The sequence below is a fragment of the Malaclemys terrapin genome, chromosome 9, assembly GCF_027887155.1.
Source record: "Malaclemys terrapin pileata isolate rMalTer1 chromosome 9, rMalTer1.hap1, whole genome shotgun sequence".
NCBI classification, from domain to species: domain Eukaryota; kingdom Metazoa; phylum Chordata; order Testudines; family Emydidae; genus Malaclemys; species Malaclemys terrapin.
The window spans coordinates 50,053,744-50,069,306 of record NC_071513.1 but is presented as its reverse complement, the minus strand read 5'-3'; the positions used below and the strand labels follow the sequence as shown (position 1 = coordinate 50,069,306).

Sequence of the window (15,563 nt, the reverse complement as noted above, 5' to 3'; positions counted from 1 at the left end):
GTTTTCTGTGAGTCTCAGTGCAAGGAACGCTCAGCTACTCAAATGAGCACAAAGAGGCATGAGCACGGCCTGGGTGAATTTATTCTGCAATCCACACTAATACTCAGACATTTTGTCATAGTTGCCCAGCTCCATTCATCTTTCCAAGCCAGCAGTGCTCCACCTCACTGTGCACAGAAAGTCTTTTCATTCCAAGCACACCGTGTAGTCTTTCAGGCTAGCACTGCAATCCACCTCATCCATTTTTTTTTAATTCCCGGAGCAATGGAATAAACCTCTTGGTGAAGAGTACAAGAGCTCTGCAGGTTATTTTGGATTCACCCTGATGGAATCTCTGGGAAAGAGATTCCCCTTTCTTATTTATTGCTGGTATTGTTTTGTGGAAGAAATCAGTCTGTGTACTGCATCAAGGTGTGCTTCAGTTACAGAGTGCAGGTTCTCACATGGTGACTGTGGCCCCACTGGGGTCCCCACTCAGCTGTGCATGTTTGGGGGTGAAGACAGATTTCTGGAGTAGCGGAGGAAGTTTATTTGAGGGCATATTAGAAATCTGGGATCTTTATTTGTCCCCTTCCAAGGTTCCCCACAGCAGCACCAGCTCAAAGCCACTACTCAAGCATGAAGAAAGGAGCCTGAGGAGCAGATCCATCCATTCCAACTCACAACTAGGTGCCCCCCACGCAAGTGTTTCACACAGCTCTGCTGATGGTTAGTTGCATGCCAGCCCTGCTTTGTTTCAGTCTCCCCTGTTTTCATACACTGCTAGTATTTCCACCAGCCTCTTAGTTATTGCTAGGCTGCTCACAAAATGTGCACGGCATTGCAGACTTCCCATGGTTATGCCAGGGCCGTCTGGAAAGAGAGTAGACAGAAGGCTTTGTCAAGTCCATCTCCACACCAGCCAGCTATCACCAAAGGAGAACTGGGGTGGAGGAGGGGGTGTTTTCAGAGGGGACCGAGGCTCCCTTGAAGGAGCACAGCACAGATTGTGCATCCATTTCCGTCAACACCACATGGGCCGGGTCACTAACTAACTCGTATCTGACTAATCAAAAGTCTCTAGACACCGACTCATTCAGGAACAAATCTAATGAAATGACGGAGCACCATAGAGTGTCTTAGGCTCCCATGTGGTGGAACATTTCTGGCTGCTCCCAAGAGCAGAGGAAGCTAGATGGAAGCAAGCTCCCTTGCAAGGAGGAAGTGCTGGCTACAGCTAGAAGAAGGGAAGCCAGGAGAAGTGGAGACACCTGCAGTGGGTCAGTTCTGGGTCCTAGCATGAAGAACAAGGGCTGGAATGAGGGAGACTCCCTTGTAATGAGGCTGCTTCAGATGCCAGCAGTGGGGAGGGGAACCTGGAATCAGAGTGACTCCCTGGGGTGATGAGGCAATATGGGCTCCTCCTGGAAGGAGAGGGAGAGGCCCTCTGGAATCAGAGAGCTCTCCCAGATAATGGGGCATTTCCCAGCCAGTGGTATGCTAGGTAGAGACAGTCCAGAGGAGTTCTTTTCTAAATCACTAGTTCAGTGTGTGCTACAAAAGAGCCCAGCTCCGGCAGATTTGCAACACAGCCCCCACCCTCTGGTCTAGCCCTGCACCCAAAGCCAGCCCCATCCCTGCTCCCCCCCCGACTCCAGACAGACATCTGTACCTGCCGTGAAGATCTGGGCCGCTACTGCCAAGAAGGCGTCAGTCACCACGGTTTCAGAGTGCAGTGAGATGTTCAGCTGGCGGGCAATATTCCGGTAAACATTTGGTCGGATGTATTCCAGCTCGTCCCCTGGAAACAAGGGCTTGGAGTCAGCAGGTGGCCAGCACAGACACTGCGTTTCACTCGTCCCCTTGAGGGAGATGATGTCAACCCAGCCACCATGCCTCTGGAGAGGATATTCCTCCCCCTCAGCCCCCATTTTGCAGATGGGAACACTGAGTCAGGGAACAGGGGTGAAAGAGGAAATCCATCCCCACACTGGTGCTGAGGCCAGGCCAGGGACCAAGGGGCGGCTGGTTGCATGCACACACATTTCTGGGGCCGCTTGGCCATTGGCACTGGTAGCTCCTGTGAGCGTATTGCCACAGCCAGCCCCACCTCCTCCTGACCGCCACAAGCGTCCGCTGCTCTGCGCAGCAAAGGCTCCTGTGGGGTAGCACAATCAGAGGTGCCAGTGCTGCATGTGGCGGAGAGCCCCCCTGCCCCATGCTACTGGCATTCATGGGGTAGGGGCCTACATCGGCTTCCCAGTTCCTTTGCAGAATTGCTGCCCAAGTGATGTTCTCAAGGCCGCAGAGAGAGTCAGTGTTGGGGTGGGATTTGAACTCAGGAACTCTATCCTAATCCTCTGTTAAGCCACTGGACCCCATCCGCCTTTTCTCTTGCCTGGCAGCACAAGTGCTGACTACAGTGACTGTGGTTTCTTTTCGCGGCAGCAGAAGGATCAACAGAAGCAAAAATAACTTGATTTTTTTATACTAGAGGTGCAGGTGCCTCCCTTTATTTTAGCTCTCCTGGGGCACACCCTTTTCTACACAATAAGAAAAGCCTTGGGAGGAAAGGGCCTTACTAGCCCTGGAAGCTGATGAAAGCTGAGAACGGGCCTGAGGCTGTGAAACATTCAAAAGGCAGAGTGAAGAGTGTCAGCTCAACTATTTTACATTAACATGGGCACAGAGGAAGATCTGGAGACCTGTGTGTTCTTCAGAGGGCTACATGGTTTGCCATCTGCATGGATGACTCTTAAACTTCAGAACACACTCAGGCCTCCAGGTAGTTCTCCAAGATGGGAGCCCGAGGCATGTATCGGCATGAAGACCACCAAGAGAAAATGAAGTCCTGTCTCCACTACAAATGTCAATGAACTGTGTTGTAGGACCCTTGCAGAACATAAATGGTCCCCAAGCTGGTTTCTGTCATGTCCACACTGCAAGAGAAGGTCTGACTATAGCACAGGGAGGTATATCTGTGCTGCCTTTAATCTAGCTAGCCTGGGTAACAATAGCAGTGCAGATGTGGTGGCACAAGCTTCAGCACAGGCTTAACAACCAGTGTACAAGTCCACTGGGGACCATATGTACTCTGGTTTCTAGCCCATGCTGCCATGTCTTCACTGCTACTGATACCTGTGCTAGGGCTAACTCAGGTGTGCCTACCCGTGCTACAGTCACATCTTCACTCGCAGCGTGGACATACCTTGGTAGTCTAGGTGGGAGTTACTCAACTTCCAGCATTGTGCAAAAAACTTTTGGGGTGGGTTGTCTGTGCATGGCATTGGACAAACACTTAAAACATGTTCAGGTCACATTTACACCGCAAGGCAGAACCACGTCTCAACTGTCTGGGGGACAATGGTGGTGTGACCAGATCCTCCTGCACATCTGGTTCTGTAGCATAGATGGGATCGAAAAGGCAGGATTTTCCCTGACCAAATGAAGGACTCTGGAAGTGTCATTATTAGCTACTAAACATTACCCAATTTATACAACCTCTGACATTAGTTTTTAAATATTTAAGCAGGCAACCTTTACAGTATTCCATAAAGTGTTTCGACATTTCTGAGGTTCAATTGTTCCATGCAATCTGATTAACAAAGGAAACCCTGCAATGCATGCCTGAGGCTGATAAGAGGGAATGTTGCATATGATATGGGAGAACTGTTCCTCTATCTCAGGGTTACACAACCTTAACCTCTGAACATGAGGAACAAAGGGATAGCCTCACCCTGTGCTAGCTGAAATATCTGTATGATGGAGGAGGGGAATAGGATAAGCACTTGGCAGAGCACTATTATTCCTCACTATTGATTTTATTACTGGAGGGCCTAAAGGTAGTGTCCACGGTGCTAGGTGCTGTACATGCACATACCAAGAGTCCCACTCTTGAGGAGCTAAATAAATAGACAAGGAAAACAAAGGTACAGAGAGGGGAACGATTCCCCCAAGGTCACACATCAAGTCAGGGGCAGAGTTGGGGACATTACCCTGGTCGTCTTATTCCCAAGCCTGCTCCTACCCACGAGGTCACACTGCTTCTGAGAGCAAGGGAGCCTTCTCTCTCCATGCTCAGCTGGAGTGTTGTGATCTCAGCGATCAGCTTGTCAGCATTTCTCCCCCCACAGTCGTGAAAGAGCATGGAGAGCAGCGATGGCAGCTTCGTCACATAGACCTAGAGGGGCCCCTTCTGAGGCCTTGGTTCTATTAAGTGTGGGACCAGTTCAACAAAAGCTATTTTAAACTAGTGCCAGGCAGTATGGACACTCATCATCTGATTTAAATGTGGTTTATATCACTTTACTGAAGTAAGCAAAACCAATATAAACCAGGTTTAAATCAGATGATGAATGTCCACACTGTTTTAACCAAATCACCACTTGCACCTGTTTAACTAAACTGCCATAACTTTGAATGACCTTGGCATGCCTAAGCTTTGTCTATATTTAGTCTCCGCTGCCATTCTTATTGAATAAATATAGATCCTATCCCTGTTCTAGATTTCCTAGGACCAGTGCCCAGTGTAATGGAACTAGACCAAGAATGCCATGAAGTTCCCCTAGGTCACTGAACTGCTACCAGATGGATTGTGGCTTCCAACCTCTCCTGCTTTGCGCCTGTTCTCTGAGATTCTCAAAGTGCTTTATGGCATGGCCTAGATAAGCCTTACTACAGTCCTACAAGGTAGGTATTATAGCCTTTTCACAGGTGGGTAAACTGAGGCAGGGAGGATAAATGACTGACAGTCACAGAGGAAGCCATTGGCAAAGCTGGGTAAAGGACACAGAAGTCCCATCTCAATTCCTCTACTCTAACTTCTGAGTGGGGATGGATTTGAATTGGTAATTAAGAGATGAAAGATTTCATATCTCCTATTACCAACTGCTAGGCTATCCTATCCCCCTTCAGCACAGATTTGCCAGCGTTAGTAAGCAGGAGAAGTTGTTCCTCATGAAGTAAGGTTTCCTTAAAATGGCTGTTTTCAAAGAAACACTGCCAAGGTCAACATTTCACTCTTCTTGACATGTCTCCTCCACTCCTAGGCAAAGGTGGCAACTACTCCTTAGCTAGTTAAGTGTAACAAGAACTCAGTGAAAACACATTGTCTCCTGTCATAGCGTGAGACACCGAAAGCTGCATATCTTGGTGCCTGAGATTTTTATTTAGTGGGGATTGTCTTGAACTCCCCCCAGGATGAGAGCACTTCCATGTCATAGGATACACTGAGGAAACCTAACTTAGATTTGTCTCAGCCGCATGAACGTCAAATCAGGAATAATTATTGGCATCACTGGGCTTACTCCCAACACATGGGCCTAACAGAGATTAGAATCTAGCCTTTATCCTTTTAAGATAAAAAAGTTTCCTGAATACAGGAGCATATTTCACCTGAACTGCAAAGCCCATGCTAGCGTTAGGCCAGGTCAACACAGCTAAATTTTGTCAGCATAGCTACATCAGTTGGGGTGTGGGAAAAAAAAAAAAAAACTAGCTGATGTATCTATGGTGACAAAACCCCCCATATAGATGCAGCTGTGCGGAGAGAAGAGTGCTTCTTTCATCTTAGATGATGTTGTTGGGGGAGGTAGTGTTATGTTGGCAGAGCTCCTTCTGGTGGCATAGGCCTGTTCCGGCTTAGCTATGCCAACATAGGCTCTGTAGTGTAGACTTGGCTGTAGAGAATGAGCATACACCACTAATGTCCCATGCCAGCAGGATGAAGGGGTGTCCAAACATTTCCCAGGTGCATGGAGCCCTTGGGAGGTGTCAAGCCAACTTCAGCAATCCTTTCCCTGGCAATGCAGTCAACAGCTGCCCCAAGGACACTCAACCCCATTGTGGAGCAGAGGAGAGACTATGGCTGTGTTATCTGCCCACCTTGTACTTAAGCGTGCTAATGGTGGAGATGGGGACGTATCTGCCTCTGCCTGCCCTCACCCAAAATACAGATCCCAGGACCCACAAAGCACTCTCTCTAGGGCCCAGTGAAGGACTGTGTGCTGTGGAGAGGCTGACCCCAATCTGCCACAAGGTAAGGTCAGATCCACATATGGAAGGACCCTCTGTCTGTGGATCTAGGAATCTGACTGGGCTCTGAGTTACAAAACTGGTGCTGGGAATTGAGGACCTAAAGTTCCTTTTCTGTTGCTGAAGAACTACATCCCCCCTCATCCCAGGCTGGAGGCAATTCCCAACAAATAAGGGCTTGTCTATGTGGGGAAACTGACCAGAATAGCTTATCCAGAATAGCTTCCAGTGTAGACACTCTTATTCTGGAATAAAAGTTATTATAGAATTCTGTATTCTGGAATAGACTATTCACTTGAGCAGCTGTTCTGGTCAATTGCCCCTGGGTCTGAAGTAAACATGATCCAGCAGCCTTGAGAAGAAAACTGTGAGAAAGTAGATGGGCACATCTACACAGCACTGAATGCTGAGGGAAGCCACAACAGATGGCAGCAGGGGAACCAGTAGGACAGAGAACTCTAAGGGCCTGTGCTGGTCCCCAAAATCTTCCCTTTGCCAAGGAAGAACAGACACAACAACTAATGGTTGGCCAGCAAAACATAGGGGATTTACAGTGCATGGCTAGCTCAAAGCACTGCACTGATTCCAGTTAAGCTCAGGAAGGCCAGTTTCTCAGCTGGTGTCAACGGATGCAATGCCATTGACATCGATGGCACCAGAGTGGTTTACAGCAGCTGGGGACCTTGCCCCCAAGGGCAGCAGAGGCTTCACTGACCGTACTCCAGAGTGAGCACTGCTGGTCTTCCCTTCATCTGTTCGCACCAGGAGCCAGGCGGACATGCAGCTGGCTGGTGGCGAGGCTGATACTGCGATGGTGGTTGTTCCAGACATAGGTGGATAGTTGGTTTGTAGGAATTTTTTTATAATAAAGCTGAACACTTATTTTTAATGTTTGTCACCAGTTAGTCCTATTAGCAGCCACAGTGTCTCACTGCTCAGTGCCACTATTCCTCAGCTGTGAGCTCTGTAAGAGCATCCATACAGAATTCCCTTTACCCACTGTGTGTCCAGGCCTACTCGCTGGCTTATCATGCTCACTTGCAGGCTCACCTTACCATCCATATGCATAAGCACAAGCACTAGGAATGCTCTGTTCCTTCACATATACTGAGTGCTCCCAGCAACTGTCACTTGGCGAGAACTGGTTTAGCTGGCTGTACCAGTTGATGCAGAAGTTTGGGGCTCAGGTTCCTGGCATGTGCCTGGGAAACAACAGTGGTTTAACACCTTTTGCTGCAGTTGGCTATTTACAACAGGAAAAGGGAAGGAAGAGCTAAAGGCCATGCGGGCAGCAATGTTTCTGAACAAGTGATCAGGAAATGACTGTATAGCTCAATATGAAGAATGATTTTCCCCTTGTGTCCCTTATATGTGGTTCCATTCCAATCAAGTTTGCTTAGAGAAGCCAAGTTCTTAGGACTATCAGCCAAATCCTTCCATCTGAACATAAGCACAGTAACAGAGTCAGGACAGTCGTCAAGGAGACGCCTTCAAATTCACTCTGCCATCTGCTCGCCCTCCAAAACACTTCTGCCACCCACATTTGACCCCACCTGCGCAGATGGAGAAAGAGAGAAGACCAAAAAGGTGAAAGGGAATGGAAGGAAAAGGAAAGAAAAGACAGATGGCAAAAGAGAGGAAAAACCAAAACAGGAGAGAAGAATATGTCTGGGGAAGAGAGGAACTTAGAGGAAAATAAATAAATGAAACAATAGAAAAGGATGAAAAATTCATCTGAGGGGAAAACCGCAGCCTGTAAAACAAAGACCAAAGAAAAGTCACCAAGATATAGAAAGGGAAAGGAGAAGTCAGAAAGGAAAAGAGGGAGAGATACTGGACTAAATTCCCAACACATGTATGTCAGCGAAGCACACTGCAAGCAGACTGACAGTGAAGTCTATGGAAGTAGACTAGCAGAGGGTCAGGTCCACAGGATTTATTTTATAGGAAGTTTGCTTCAGGCAGCATTTTGAATCCCTGGTTTATTGGTAATGTTCTGGCAAAAAGTGATCTGAAGATCATTTGGACAAGGAGGGTGACTAGGTACTAAAATACTCTCCACAACCACAGTGACAGGAGGAGACTAGGAGAGAACTGGCTGACTTTAAGACAAAGGCTAAATCTTAATAGGATGGGCAAAAAGTCATGCAGCATGGCCAGCTGTCGGTACCCCGGTATGCCTGTGAGGTGCATCTAGTACAAGCTGATATAGGGCAGGATGCCACTGGTTGGCCCAATGAATCATGCTCCCCTTCTTATCACTCCTCTCCACAGGAGAACATGCTGGCAATTATGCCATGTCTACATTTACCAGAGGCCAACGCTGCTGTGATCAATGCAGCGGGGGTCGATTTAGCGGGTCGGGTGAAGACCCGCTAAATTGATGGCAGAGCGCTCTCCAGTCGACTCGGGTATTCCACTGGATTGAGAAAAGTAAAGGAAGTAGGGTTGCCAAAGTTCTGCTCACACTAAACTGAACACCGTTGCCCCGCCCCTGTCCCACCCCTCCTCCGAGGCCCCCATTGCCCTGCCCCTCCTCTGAGGCCCCGCCCCCACTCACTCGATCCCTCCTCCCTTTGTCACTTGCTCTCTCCACCCTCACTCGCTCATTTTCACCGGGCTGGAGCAGGGGGTTGGGATGCGGGAGGGTGTGAGGGCTGTGGCTAGGGGTGCCGGCTCCAGGGTGGGGCTGGGGATGAGAGGTTTGGGGTGTAGGAGAGGGCTCCAGGCTGGGGCAGGGGGTTGGGGCGTGGGAGGGGGTTCTGTCTCCAGCTAAGGGTATGGGCTATGGGATGGGGCTGGGGATGACGGGTTTGGGGTGCAAGAGGGTGCTCTGAGCTGGGATCGAGGGGTTAGGAGAGCGGGAAGAGGATCAGGGCTGGCACAGGGGGTTGGGGCATGGAAGGGGGTCAGGAGTGCAGGCTCCGGGTGGCACTTACCTCAGACAGCTCCCGGAAGCAGCGGCATGTCCCCTCTCCGGCTCCTAGGCAGACGCGCGGCCAAGTGGCTCTGCGCGCTGCCCTGTCGGAAGGTGCCGCCCCCGCAGCTCCCATTGGCCACAGTTCCCGGCCAATGGGAGCTGCAGAGCTGGCGGTTGGGGTGGGAACAGTGTGTGGAGCCCCCTGGCTGCCGACCGGACTTTTAACAGCCCCGTCAGTGGTGCTGACCGGAGCCACCTGGGTCCCTTTTCGACTGGGCATTCCACTTGAAAACTGGACACCTGGCAACCCTAAAGGGAAGTCGACAGGACAGCGTTTCCCATCGTCGCAGCGCGGTGTAGATAGGGTTGCCAGCTATGTTCCCTGTAAGCTGCACAGTCACGTGGCCAAGCAGCAGCCTATTAAGCGCAGCACAGGCACTCAGGGAACCCGCCCAGCCAGAACCTGCTGCAGCTGGCGGAGGGGCGCCCCTTCCCCGGCCCCAACCTAGCCCAGCCCCCAACCTGCTGTGTCCGGGGGTGGATGCCCCTCCCCCAACCCGGACCCAACCCTGCCGCAGCCAGGCGTCCTTCCCCTGCCTCCACCTCAGCTCTGGACCTGCCGCGGCCGGGGGAGAGGCACCTATCCTGTGGCCCCCAGCCCTGGAGCTGCTGCAGGGAGAGAGAGCTGGGAGGGGAGGAGGAGGGAGTCCTCTCTCCCCACCGTAGCCCCAGGGCAGCCTCCACCCCAAACCCCTCATCCCTGGCCCCACCCAAGAGCCTGCACTCCCAACCAGAGCCCTCACCTCCCTGCACCCCAACCCTCTGCCCCAGCCCTGAGCCCCCTCCCACACTCAGAACCCCTCAGCCCTACCCCCATCACATTAATTTTGTTATGTGCATCAGTATGGAGGTGATGTGTTATCACCATATTGGTGCACATAACAAAATTCATTCTGCACATGTATGGGAAAAAGTAGAGGGAATGCTGGTTGCCAGGCATCTGGTTGAAAAGGGACCCTGGTGACTGGGCCATTAAAAGTCCAGATGGTGGCACAGTCGGGCTAAGGCAGGCTCCCTGGCTCTGCGCAGCTCCCCAGAAGCAGCCGGCATGTCCCTGTGGCCCCTAGGCACAGGAGTGATCAGGGAAGTTCCACGCACTGCCCCCACCCCAGCACCGGCTCCGCAGCTCCCATTGGCCGGGAACCATGACCAACAGGAGCTGCGGGGGTGGCGCGCAGAGCCGTCTGGCCATGCCTCCGGCCAAGGGGCAGGATATGGCAGCCGCTTCCAGGAGTGGCACGGAGCCAAGGCAGGCAGGGAGTCCTGACCAGGAGCTGCCTGAGGTAAGCACCACCCAGCCAGAGCCCACACCCTGAACACCCTGCCTGAGGTCAGAACCCCCTCCCATACCCTAACTCCCTCCCACAGCCCGCACCCCCTTCTGCACCCCAACACCCTACCACAGCCCTGAGCCCCCTCCTGCACCTCCTCTGACACTCCAACTCCTGCCTCAGCCCTGAGCCCCCTCCCGCACTCCAAACCCCTTGGCCCCAGGCCGGAGCCCTCTACTGCACCCGAAACTGCTCATCCCTAGCCCCACCCCAGAGCCCACACCCCCGTCCGAAGCCTGCAGCCCCTCCCGCACCTCAACACCCTGCCCCAGCCCTGAGCCTGCTCTCGCATTCCAAACACCTTGGTTCCAGCCTGGAGCCCCCTCTTGCACCCCAAGCCTCTCATCCCCAGCCCCACCCCAGAGTCTGCACCCCCAGCTGGAGCCCTCCCACACCCCTGCCCCAGCCCAGTGAAAGTGAGTGAGGGTGGGGGAGAGCAAGCGACAGAAGGAGGAGGGCTGGAGTGAGTGGAGGGCAGGGCTTCAGAGGAGGGGCAGGGCAGGGGAGAGGCCTTGGAGAAGGGATGGGACGGGGCAAGGGTGTTTGGGTTTGTGCAATTAGAAAGTTGGCAATCCTAGGTGTAGACACCGCGGTAAGTCGACGTAAGTTATGTCGACTCCAGTTACGTTATCCATGGAGCTGGAGTAGTGTAACTTAGGTCGACTTACCTGCCTAGTATAGACAAGGCCTTAGTGGTGCCATCTCGCATATGCACTTGATGCCAGCACCGCACATCTTAGCCCCAATGGCCACCCCCACCCCCGCACCACGTGTTCCTACAATCCAACATCCAGATCTTGGTAACTATACATAGTAATGGTGTTCAGCTGATACAGCCTTTAGTGCTTTGCTAGCTGGATGCCATCTAACCATCCCCACCACATATTTGCCCCTTGCATCTTTTTTCTTCCTGCACAACTCCACAGGCAAAGCCAGGTTGTGCAAAGCTCCCCGGACTAATGATTTGGTCGCACCCCTCCAAGCATGGATAGCCCCAATGCCAGAAGTAATAGAGAAGACTCCTGTCCAACTGAGTGAATCAGAGAGAGACAATCTAAGGCAGATGGCAGTGGATTAACTGTCACACTTTGTTATTGAAATGCAGCCATCACAAGGTTCTCTAATGCACACACTCCAAGTGGAAGACGCCCAATGAAGCATCCCTACAACTCAGTCACCCCCTTCCTAGGTGAGCAATTGAAGCAGCCCAAGTTTACCGCTAGCAGAATTATACAGATAAGACTGTCACTGTAGTCCAGCATTGGGCTGTCATGGAGGCCAACTCACCCTGCTGAATGCAGAAGAGATTGTGAGCTCTGTTGGGGTGCTAGTCTGGGGAAGCCATGGATTGAATGAACACAGAGACAAAGGGCTTGATACTGCCCCCACTGAAGTCAAAGGCAAAACTCTCATCAAGTTTTAATTGGTGCAGGATCAAGCTTATATTTCCCCAGGGACCTACAGGAAACAGTCTCTCCAGAATCACTGGGATGAGCAAGGAGCTGCTCCTTGCTCCAGGTGGGAGATAAGAGTAGAATGAGGAGGTGCAATGAGAACCAGTCTGGATGCTCCAAGTGCAGAGAATAACACCTCATTCTTTAAGCAAATAAGGTCTTCGCTGTGTGGGACGCCTTCTTGGCACTCAGCAGTCCCTGCCTTTCACCCGTTCCTGGTCTAGTCAGAAGTGCCCCGAAGGGACCCCCTCAGGACCCCTGGCCGCAGCCACAGCATGGATGCTTACCTAGTCGCAGAAGCACGCTGGACACCTCAGCCAGTCTGCCGCCAGGCATGGGTGCACTGTGCTCTGGTTTGCTCCAGCCAATGCCAGCCCAAAGCAGCCGGGAATGTATGTAGTCTCTGCAGAGCACCTTAGCCTGGGACACCAGCTCCTTGTCGGTGGGAGACCGATCAAAAACCTCCATCACCTCCGCAGCAAAGACCGAGGAACGGCGTAGCACCTCCATCCCTGACAGCTGAATTCACCGACTCAGGGTGTGCCTATCTGAAGTCTGCCCCGAAGCCTTTGACAGGAATCTGTAGCTATTGTTTAAGGAAAATAATACACTGGGCTCGTGATTCGTCACAGTTCCCAGCAAAGTTCTTGAATTAACCTTCATTAGCTTTACCTGGTGGATAAGAGCATATGGAAATCCATCAGCTCACCCAGAAAGAAAAAGGAACATAGGGCCAGATACCTTAGCAATCTAAATCATAGTGCCATGGAAGTCATTGCTGTGACACTAATCTACACTAGCTGAAGATCACGTCCATTGAATCTTACAGCGAATAGGCCAAATCTTGCAGTCCTTAGGTGCCCACTGAGGGCAGTGTGGGAGTTTTGCCTGAGTATGGACTGCAAGATTTGCACTAATAAAATATTTTCTCTTTTCCCCCTTTTAAATTTCAGAACTGCTGAATCTTAATTTCAAAGAGACTAAATAGTTAGAATCTGGAAACAATTTTCAGAATGTGTAGACAAGACCAGCTTGCTTCAATTAAATAATCTAGGAAATCAAACCAGAGTCCCACATTCCAGCTACAGTACCTCAAGCAGACGCAGGCACACAAGAATTCCAGCTCATCAGAATGTGGATGTTGAAGGAAGGAGGTCACCTATACACCATAAATACTGTGCTACAATACTGTTTCAATTTTCAAATCTCCCACTAGCCCTTATCCTCAGAGACAAAAGTTCCTTGTTTAGTGCAATCCTAAATTAGTTTTTGTTCCTGTGACTTGTTTAAGAGATGCACTCTACCAGCTTTTTCTCCCAAGCCTTTCAACTGCAATTGTCTCGGCAAAGTGGAAAAGCAGAAGTGCCAGTACCTACAGTAAGGGACCTAAAATCCATTTAGAAGGACCTGAATGAAAGCTTTGGGTCTGACTTCAATGGAGCTGCAGGTGAGCAACACCCCCTAAAAAAAAAAAAAATCAGACCAAAGTTTTAGTCAGGTGGGTTTGAGACCCTCATTTTAGGAACCCATATTTGAAAGTTTTTACCATAAAGAAAACAATGCCAAATTCTTAAAAACTTCCAAGCAAAGGACATATTTACCTCTCATGTTGCATTTCCTTCCTTTCAATGATCTTTTGTCGGTTTCAGCTGCTTCTCATATTTCTTTGGAAGAACTGGTTCTTTTTAAAGATTATAATGATTCTCTGCTCCTATCCTCTGCTGGAGCTAGAGCACAACTGCTTGCTCGGTTCTTTATTCTCTCCCCATCTCTGGCAGCCTCCACATCCCGTCTGCACTCCAGTATGATCCTACCACTTGTTCTGCTGTTTTTGAGAGCTTGGGGCAGCCAGAGAAAGGAAAGCCTCTTGCTTTAGCCTTGTAAGGAAGATGAAATAACCAGGGGCGGGGTTATGCAAGCCAGCTAGCAACAATCTCCCCTCCCTTTTCTTCCTCAGTTAAGGAGGCTCTAAGCAGTTGTACTGCTAGGTTAAGAGGGACTTTTTTCAAGATGTTCCAGCCCAAACAGAACATTGCTTAAACAGGTGGCTGAGCTCCAGGGAGAGCATGCTCTGATGTACCGCTGAGAACACTACCAAGGAGAAGTATTATTCCCTGATAAGGGTGTATTCCTGTGACCGCTTTTGCAGAATCGGCAATAGTTATTTGCCCATAGACCCCAAAGTGCCAAATCATGGAACGGCAGCACCTGCAGTGGGTGACTGTGATGCTAGATTTTGAACAGGTTGTAAAGTTGAACTGTAAGCAACACAGGTGCTCAACAACACTGAGGTGAAACAGACCAGATCAGTTTTAATTCCCAAAAAGTTATTAGTAGAGCTGGTCAAGAAATTCAGTGGGTTTCTTCCTCCCTCCCACTAAGCAAAACCGAATTTGCAGTGAGACTGGATGGGCTCAGGGATTGTTTGAGACACAGACTGTCCAAACCAGGTCAGAAGAGATGTATTTATCACCATCTGATGGCTGTTTGGTTGCTTTTGTGAAAGGCCTGAGGTAAGGACACCTGTAGGTTTACACTAGTGTAGCTACACTGGTGGCTGAAATGCCAGTGCAGTCAAGACCTATTCAGTTTCTTTACACTAGAAGCTTTCTACAAGGTTACCAAGGCATCTGTTTGTAAACATGCTCTCATTCTTGCAACAGCCTCCTCCTGCCTGATTCACTGAGCAATACTTCAATCCAGTGTTTGTGAAATCATCACCTATCATTATGGAAGCAATTATGATGTCACAGACTCTGGACTGATACCACTAAGTTAATGGACTGGATGGGATAGGAGGCAGCTTGCTTCACATACAAGTATTTTGTTAATTGTCAGTGACAAGAAGACACAGTAAATGGAAGTGAATGTTTAATGGAGCTTCGTCAAAATATTCAGGTTTTCTGAACTGTTGTTTCATTCTTCAAGGGCCTGATCAAAAGCTCACACAGAATTCTTATTTATTATTTGTATTGCGATAGCACCTAGCACCCAGTCATGGACCCAGGACCCCATTGTGCTGCACTGTATAAATGCAGAACAAAGAGACTGTTCCTGCCCCAAAACAACTTACATCTAAAGTAAGGGCTCCTGCAGACTTCAAAGGTCTTCATGTTTTAGAGCTTGCTCATGCCCTAAACTGCATCAGGTTTAGATCCCAAATTACTGCTATATAGAAATGTTTGTAGCTACCCACTTCAGTCATATATAGCATAGACTGCCCTTTAGAACTACAGCTGGCATGGACCCACACAGGGTAACAAATTTTCCCTGTGGGAGAAAATTGCAATGCATGCCACTTCAGTACACAGACACACACCTTTCACCATAGAAAGGGTGATGGAGGAGAAGAAAACAAAGACAGTACCACTGGATACATCCTGCAGAACTGAAATACATACAAGTCTGTGGCAAATTATCACGTTATTAGTGCTGATGCCAGGAGCCACAGAGTTACCAGTTCCGTTTAACAAAAGACCAGGTACAGCAATGGAGAATTCCCACCATTGTGCCTGCACCTTAATCTGGAGGGGCGTCCTGAAGAAGAAAGGGTATTTTTCCATCTTTATTCAGGACCCAATCCATCAAGGTGCTGAGTTCCTTCCCCAAGATGCTGTTTATCATCAGCTTCTATAATTAATATTAACAACAAGGGGGAGGGAACACAAGCCAAAATAGGGAGAGAACAGCAGGACCGGCTCTAGGCACCAGCGTTCCAAGCATGTGCTTGGGGTGGTACCTTTCAAGGGGCGGCACTTTTTTTTTTTTTTTTTGCTTCGGCGGCAG

At 49.9% G+C, this 15,563-nt stretch overlaps 2 protein-coding genes across 4 annotated transcripts in view; one reads left to right on the top strand and one right to left on the bottom strand.

Annotated features, from left to right (window-relative positions):
• BOK (BCL2 family apoptosis regulator BOK) overlaps positions 1-13,643 on the bottom strand; it is a 39,104-nt gene extending 25,461 nt beyond the window's left edge. The window contains exons 1-3 of one of the 3 annotated variants that reach the window (XM_054039905.1): positions 13,379-13,643; positions 12,065-12,449; positions 1,652-1,780 (exon numbers count right to left, since the gene is read on the bottom strand). In XM_054039905.1, the coding sequence (XP_053895880.1) occupies positions 1,652-1,780; positions 12,065-12,287 (352 nt within the window). In that variant the 5' untranslated portion in view covers positions 12,288-12,449; positions 13,379-13,643. The remainder of the gene's footprint in view (positions 1-1,651; positions 1,781-12,064; positions 12,450-13,378) is intronic. The other 2 variants (XM_054039906.1, XM_054039907.1) reach the window with 2 other exon arrangements.
• The window catches only part of STK25 (serine/threonine kinase 25), a 194,798-nt gene that overhangs the window by 99,850 nt on the left and 79,385 nt on the right, over positions 1-15,563 (top strand). The window lies entirely within an intron of this gene.